At 39.0% G+C, this 8,596-nt stretch overlaps 1 protein-coding gene across 1 annotated transcript in view; it reads right to left on the bottom strand.

Moving 5' to 3' along the window:
- ptprz1a (protein tyrosine phosphatase receptor type Z1a) overlaps positions 1–8,596 on the bottom strand; it is a 62,141-nt gene that overhangs the window by 13,649 nt on the left and 39,896 nt on the right. Inside the window, exons 14-18 of the mRNA XM_058766676.1 lie at positions 5,933–8,510; positions 4,280–4,424; positions 2,760–2,845; positions 1,846–1,931; positions 73–93 (exon numbers count right to left, since the gene is read on the bottom strand). Coding sequence (XP_058622659.1) covers positions 73–93; positions 1,846–1,931; positions 2,760–2,845; positions 4,280–4,424; positions 5,933–8,510 — 2,916 coding nt within the window. The remainder of the gene's footprint in view (positions 1–72; positions 94–1,845; positions 1,932–2,759; positions 2,846–4,279; positions 4,425–5,932; positions 8,511–8,596) is intronic.

Here is an 8,596-nt window from a genome sequence, read left to right as displayed (position 1 = left end):
CAGACAAGTGAGCGTCACAAATTCATGCTAAAGCTATCAAAAGCAAACCAATTAAAGGGAGATGTGGCTTACCTCAAAATACTCTTTCAATATCTAATGGGGGGTGAGAATGCAAAAAGCAATGAAATACAGTGACAAACTATGCACCAGAAATACACGTAACAGCACACAGCAAAAGCACTGACAGCCTGGGTTGGATTCTGCTCATTTAACTGTCTATAAGTTTCAGTTCTGGATGCTGATTGGTCACTAAAGCAAGAAATTAAGTCACATTGTGAGATATTGAGTAACACTGTGAGTCATAAAGTCACAATTATAAGAAATAAAGTCAAAATTAAAATGAAATTAAGTTGCAGCTGGGGAATATAAAGTCACATTGTGCAAATCACAATTATGATAAAGCTGCAATTGTAAAATAAAGCCATAATTTTGAGATATAAATTCACAATTACAACTTTATTGTAATGATGTAAAAAGATGTCATTGTGATACACGTATAGTTGAAAAATAAAGCTATTAAATTTCTAAGATATACTTATTTCTAAATTCGCAATTATAAAAATAATTAATAAATATTTGAAATTGTTAAATAAAGCCTCTAAATTACAAGAAATAAATTTGCAATTAATAGTTGTAAAAATAAGAGAAATAGTTGTAAAAACAAATGCAATTTTTATTTAGAGCCAAATAACTTGTGAGATAAAGTCTCAAAAATGTTAAATAAATTCACAATAATTAGATATAAAGTCAGAATTATGAGACATAAGGTTGCAACTGTGAGATATAGTTGCAAGTGTGGGATATGAAGTCACAAGAAATAGTTGCAATTGTTTGATGTTAAATTACATAATATAGTTGGAATTATGAGAAATACTTGCAATTGTGAATTGTGAAACCATAATTGTGAAATAAAGCCGCAACTGTGAGATACAAAGTCGCAAAGGCAAGAAATATAGTTGCAAATTACGCGAAGTTACAAGGCAAAAACTTTTCTTTCATCTTTATAACTGCAGAAAGGTGGAAATATATCCAAATATATAATTATCTTGGGAAATAATTTATCTTTGAAACCAATATGCTGAACTTTCAACAGAGGTTTTAGTTTGATCCAGTGAATATTCCACTATTTGCTATGCATTTCTGTTAGAGTAACAGAAAGTCAAAATGATAAATGAATGCCACTAAATTTCCGGGAATCTTTTTCACTGAATGAATGTAGCCACAAATATCAACTATGCTCAATCAAAATGGACAGAATCCAAAGACCTGCTGCCATGGATCGATCAGAACATGCATTCAAACACTACTGTTTGTATCAGTGCAGGTGTTTAACATAAATAGCATGCCACAAAACACTTATCACTAAAATAATTCAGCCTGAACACGACAAAAAAACAACACAGGAACTTCTGAAACATATCCAACACGTTTTCATAGGATGTGCTTATGACAAGAACTAATAATTAGGTTTACTGCCTCGTTTGTGTCCAATTAAAGATTCTTGATTTTTGCATGATCTAATGAAGTGTGAATAATTTAATGTTATGGTGAGAATCTACAATCTGACACTGATTGATGTTAATGAAGCTGTAACTGGGTCTTTTTGTGCACCTGACTGGAACATAGAGCTGAGTGCATTACTGACCTAACTATAACTCAAATTTATTACCAGCAACCTGCGTTCACACATGAATGGATAGAGAGTGAATATACGTGCCTGAATGAACCAAACAATTCATTTATAAGACATGCCTTAATGACATGTTGATCTGCTATTTCAAGGCTCACATGAGACAGCTGTCCCTTGAAGAGCGTCAAAAGAGAGGGGGATGATGGGATACGAACCTCAAACTCTCTAGAAAATGAGTTGGTGTTGTGAAGCTCAGCCACGTGCTTCACAAATTGCTTTACTAATTGGGGTTCGTGTTCACCTGGAAGTGTAAAAGATATGTCTGATGACCAAAACAGCAGTGAAACGCATTTATAATTATTATTTGAGCATGATTATTAGCATTTGAATGTAATTTTGAGGTACACACTGATCAATAATGATGTAAAACAAATAACAAGACCAGATAAAGTTGCATGTGGTTCAGCTTTTTCCTACACTGTGGGGACCAAATGACTCTAAATCTAAAATGTCATGTGGTTTAACCATCAATTAAGAGGTATAAAAATATTTTCCTTACACTTTGAATACATTTGAATCAATATTTTTTGTATTTAATATATATATATATATATATATATATATATATATATATATATATATATATATATATATATATATATATATATATATATATATCATCAAGTTTTAGGAGTTGCACCACATGACACTGATCTGTTATTTTAAGGGACTTTAAGGGAGGGTCTGTAGGGGTCGTCGCTACGATTTCATAATTTCATGTTGGTTGCACCACATGACAGTTTTTTTAAATATTAAAAGTAGTTTTGTTTAAATAATTGTATATAATAAATTATAATATTAATAGGTTACCCCAAAACTACTTTTAATGTTTTCTTTTCTAGAATTCATTTCTTAATGAGGCTTTTTTTCTTCATTCTAAAATTTGGACAGTTGCACCACTTGACATTTTTTTATTTAATACTCCCAAAAAAATATGCATCATTAAGTTCATGAATTACATTTTTATGTTTTAAGTAAATTAAAAGATGAGCATTTAAGTTATTGACCCAAATATCATTAGTATCAATGGAAACTCCCTATTACAATTATGAAAAAGTGCGTATGTTACCTGTAGGGCTCAGCAATGGCGAGGAGGATATAACCCTGGGTGATGTGCTGTCTTCAATGTAGAAATGAGCAGTCTGAAAACATTTCCTGTAACAGCAATAAACACTTTTTCTACTCTTTATGTAACATAAGTACTGTTGACTGAATAGCATTGTAAGGCAGATGTACTACACGAATTACCTTGACACAAAGTTAATAAAAACACATAGAAAAAAATGAATGGTTCTAACATGTAAGCTTTTATTATTTGTATGTTGTTGTCTTATCCACATATGTGCTGGAGATTGAAATCTAAGCTTAAAAAATAAACACAAAAACCATATTCAGTCTAATCCACAACACGTTTTTAACAGGATCACCCAGAGGACTTCCTGAACTGTTTTGTCTAAAATGGAAACTTCTTGGAAGGGATTAGTGACCACAATGATGGGCGACACAGATTTAACGCTAACGTTTCAAGACGTCCCATTAAGTGCGCATCTGTCTGCTCTCCAAATGAGCACCATGTAGCTACAGATGGACAAGCAGTCGTACATGCCCATGTTCTGCTGAGATTGAACCACCCACGGCTGCACTAACAAGACATGAACATGACTTGGTCGTGTTGAACATAATCACGTGGAGGTTCTTTCTCCAGCCTGGCAGCATGTGTTCCCTGTAGGCCCACAAACAACAGATCAGCATATCGGAGATTTAATCACCGGCTCCAAGATTACCGATTTAATCTCCTCGCAATCTTCACGGTGTAACAACAAAAAGTCAAGCATGAGCAATATGTTGAAGGGGCAAGAGGCACGTCGGAATGAGAAATGTACAATCTTGTGCCGCTAAACTGTTTACACATCTGAGACGTGTTCTTGATGGGATTGCCAAAGTTGCTTATTTCACGGTTGGGAATATCTGACGGTAAACAGGATTTCAGACTTCCATCCTGGTGTGGAAGGACCATTTTTACCACTTTGGTGTGAATTCTGAGCGCTTTCACAAACATACACACACACACACACAGAGAGAGAGAGAGAGACCACCACCACATCATGGCTTGTTTATCTTGCTTCCTTTTGAGGTGGTCCCTCACCCAGTGGGTGTGAGATTGGGTCTGTGCCCAAGATTAGACCCCCATCACAGACAGACAACACACTCCTCATGGGGCCACACCGCTCCCCCTTCTCCTCCTTATCGACGATTGTTATGATTATGGATTAGTAACAATATGACGGAAATCATGAGCAGCTGTCTTAGAGGAAGTATATTTTTGTTTTCCATGCATCCTGTCCAACTATGCATGACTAATGCAAAAACAGAGATAAATGCACAGAAAAAAAATGTTTGGGTAACATCCGTGTCAAAAGCATGGTGTAAATATTATTTAACTGTATTTATTTTTAAGGGTCAGCAAGTGTATGCAAAATAGAAATGATAAAAAAATATATATGTTAATTAAAAATGTAAATGAGTTTCACCTTTCTATTAAATATATCATTCCATATGAAATAAGATGCTGTTACCCATAGGACTTACCTCCAGTAGATAAATATGCCAATCAAAACAATGAGACCCAGGAAGGTGAGGGTGGAGACCACAGCCAGAGGAATCACAGCCTTCTTCTGGCGCTCTATGCTGCTCACTAGGCCCACCCGCGACTCATGACTGCTGTTACCGGCATCTATGAGTTAAAAACACCCTACTCAGATCAGAGCATCTATCAATGTTCATCAGCAATCAATGTTCTTGATGGAAAATGTTAAATCCTATTAGACTCAAACATATTTGGCGCACTGAGATAATTAAACAATGAAAATGTATGATAGACAATGCAAACAAACTCACCTTATATAATATTTTTTACACAACTTAAAGACAAGTGAAACTATCACACTTCACATAACTTGTAACAGATCAAGGCTGATCTTACTGTTCTAAAATGACATCTTTTGCAAACCAGTAGGCCTTAATACATGCACTAACTGAGAATAAAAAACAAATAACACCAAATAATAAAAAAAAAAAAAAAGTAAATAAATTGGCTTAAAACAATGAATATCAACAGTATGTAGACGCAATAATGGTGCAGTCAATAAAAATGCAGTGGATAATAACAACAATAAAAACTGACGTTTTTGGTAAAGGTGCTATTTTGAACTAAACTTAAAATCTGCATAAAACCACTAAAAACCACCATTTGTTCTTTAACATATTGAGTTCAAGCTATCGGACACACAGGATATTGACTCAGTTTCTCTTTGATTCTTAAAGACCCTATAATCAGTATGTCATCTATAAGGATTTGTATAGCACCACTTAATCTATTCCATCATAAATGTGTTTTGACACTAAGAAGCTAAAGAGTTCACAGGTCATGATTTATTGCAGACAGACACATTTGAGAGATTAAGACCTGGCCTAGGACTGTCTGAGATGACCTAGGCATCCCAGCCAAAACACAATGCTGCCACTGCCAGCTGTCACCTACTAGTGACCAAATATAAGATATTTGCTGCTCTCTGCTGGACAAACAGTGAAATAACTTATCCCATGGAAGAATAATCAAAACAGTGCTATAGCTAAGCCAAATCTTAGCTCAAATTCTATGCCTTATTTTTAAATTGATATACTGACATTCATATAGCACTGGATAAATCTACAATTAAACTCTACAGTGAAGTCTAAATTTATAACCTGGTGTCTTGGATTCAACTTGAGATGGGAAACATGCTGTTGGTATGTTTCTGATGACAGATGTGAGCATGCTAATACACGTTTTAGCAAATAATCACATGAAGAACATGCAACACAAAACAGAACACACAGGAATCACATGGGACTAGGAAACAGACACATACTGTGATGATGGGATTTTCTAATTAAGATGATGGTTCTTTAACCTTTAGTCTAACTTCTCAGAAGATTTGATGTATTTGTTAATTAAGGACGCTGTAGTGTGCTCTTCGTCTTACCTTCCCAGTGAACTAACTTCTACAGAACACTTTCAGGATGAGGTTTTAGCTGTTTGGGTGACATTTGTGGTAGGTTATGGTATTTTTAGGATGGATTAGTTGTCCTTGCAGCAAGAGCTTTCAGGTACCTCAAGACTCTTCACTGATCAAGCTTCACTGAGCACGTCTAAATCAAGAAGCACCTTCAGGAATGGACATCAACAACCGAGAGCTTTACCTTCCACTGGTTCCTCCTCTGAATCCCTCTCAGTGCGTTCTGGAATACTGAAGTCTGAAGATGTCTCGTTATCTGTGAGGTTTTCACCTGATCCGCTCTCCTCTTCCCCACTTCCTCTTAGAGTCCAGGACGGGCTAGGGCGCAGAGTGACTCTGAACTCGGTAGATTCAATATCTGTCCCATTCTCACCCTCGAAGTAGAAGGAGGAAGAGTGCTCCTCGTTCCCATCATCTGTCTCATCAGGAGGTACCTCTGTAGGAGTGGCAGTGGTGATGTATGGGACAATACTCTCATCTCCTGATGCTGAGCTCTGGCCCCAATCTAAGTCGAGAGCCCAGCCCGAGGCACTGTTTTCCAGCTGTCCATCTGCAGAGTGTGTAGGCATGGAACTAGACTCTGGAGCAGAGGGAACTGCAACGGTTGGGGGCATCACAGGAGCAACCACTGTTATGGATTCTGGGGCAGAGGTTGGTACAACAGTTGGAGGCACCACAGGAGTAGGTATGAATATGAATTCTGGAGTAGAGGTTGGCCCAATAGTCGAAGACCTTATGGGAGCAGGTACTCCCTGGGACTGTCCAGTTGCTTTTTGTGCAACACTGCTGACAGTGGCTGAAACAGAAATGCTGAGATCACTAGAAGGCATGGTGGAAATGGGAAGAGAAGACAAAAGAGCCTCGGTGCTGAGGTCCAAGTCTGCGTCGCTGCACAGAAGAGTACCGGCACTGGAGGTGGACAGAAACGAATGGTGTTCTACAGGACTAGATGGGTCACCCAAGAGACCACTACACGGGGACAGTCCTGAAGTAGAGGAGGGCAGCAGGAAGTTAGAAGAGGCATGCAGAGAGATTTCAGTAGATGCACCACTGTCTTGACTAAATGTAGGAGCTACTAGAGAAGAATCTGCCCATTCCGTCAGCAGTCTAGAGTCCTTAACGCTACCTGAGAGAGAAGAGTCAGAGTCAAGGGTTGTCGTCATCAGAGAGTAGTCGTTAGAAACAGGAACCGAAGGCTGGAGATGTGCAAGAGTGCTCAGCGTGGAGACAATACTGAGGGACTCAAAGAGGTCATGTTCAGAGCTTGGCTGCATGGAGATCACAGAAGCAGTCACCTCTGGTAACGTTTGAAGGGGAAGAGTACTTCTACACTGAGGGTCAGCAGAGATGGACCCAGACAAAATATCATCATCATCACCATCATCATCATTACAATCACCACTAGAGACAGGCTCCATGTCTAAATAAGACACAGAGCCGGTGAGGAATAGGGTAGGGTAGGAAGGGGAAGGGGTGATAGACTGTGCACCACCATACACCAGCATGGAAACAGTGTACGGGATGTCCCAGTCAGGGATGGGCTCAGACAACACACTGCTTAAGGAATAGGGGGACACAGGACTTGCATGCACGTAGGACAAAGTGTCAGATACAGAGGGGGCATACGAGGCACTCTCACCATTAAACACCGGCAGGGTGGTCTGTGACAGAACAGTGCTGAAAGCGGCAGTGGTTGGAAAAGGCAAGCTAGCAGTTGTAGGCCACAGAGGGACCTCTGGGGGGAAGGTAGAGGAAGTTGATTCCATTGCGATTTCAGGCAATGGGGTTACAGTCACTGAACTCTCCGCATAGCTATGTGAGTCGGTTACAGGTTGAGTCACTTCCTCAACCTCCGAAATGTCTGTCGAAGGTGAGATTACAAATGTTTTAAGGGTTACGCTTGTTTCAAGGGTTCTGCTTGTTTTAGGGGTTACGATTGCTTTAAGGGTTACACTTGTTTCAAGGGTTCTGATGGTTTCAGGGGTAACACTTGCTTCAAGAGTTCTGCTTGTTTCAGGGGTAACACTTGCTTCAAGTGTTCTGCTTGTTTCAGGAGTAACACTTGTTTCAAGGGTTCTGATGGTTTCAGGGGTAACACTTGCTTCAAGTGTTCTGCTTGTTTCAGGAGTAACACTTGCTTCAAGTGTTCTGCTTGTTTCAGGAGTAACACTTGTTTCAAGGGTTCTGATGGTTTCAGGGGTAACACTTGCTTCAAGTGTTCTGCTTGTTTCAGGAGTAACACTTGCTTCAAGGATTCTGCTTGTTTCAGGAGTAACACTTGCTTCAAGGGTTCTGCTTGTTTTAGGGGTAACACTTGTTTCAGAGGTGACACTTGTTTCAGAGATGATGTTTGTTTCAGGGATGACTCTTGTTTCAGGGGTGACGCTTGTTGGAGAATCTGTGAAGGTATTGCTTTGGCCATCAGACTCTGAGGATACACCTGCTATATTGCTAGAGCCATCTGGTCTAGTGGTATGTACATCAACAACAAAACTGGCGGTTATGGTTGCGTGGACGGTAGGTTGGTCTGTGTATTTCACAGTAGGTTTATCTGTGTATACTGCTGGAAAATAATGATCATGAGTCTTCTGGGAGTCTTCTACCGGGAGCCTTCTTTCATGAGTCCTTGGTGTTGTCTTGAAGACTGGATGGATCGGGCGCTGTGTTGTAGTAACTCTTGGGCTGGTGGTAGTGGTTTGGAAGGGATATGGAAGCTGATTTGTGCCAGGTCTGATCAAAAAGGGATTGATGTGATGGTCTTCCTGAAATAGAAGAAAGAGATGGACAGAGAGAAAAGACGTGTTTAGTTCTACTGTAGAAAAAAAAATCACTTAAGTAACTACACACT

Source organism: Onychostoma macrolepis, chromosome 25, assembly GCF_012432095.1.
Source record: "Onychostoma macrolepis isolate SWU-2019 chromosome 25, ASM1243209v1, whole genome shotgun sequence".
Taxonomy (NCBI): domain Eukaryota; kingdom Metazoa; phylum Chordata; class Actinopteri; order Cypriniformes; family Cyprinidae; genus Onychostoma; species Onychostoma macrolepis.
This window is presented reverse-complemented; position numbering and strand designations above follow the sequence as displayed.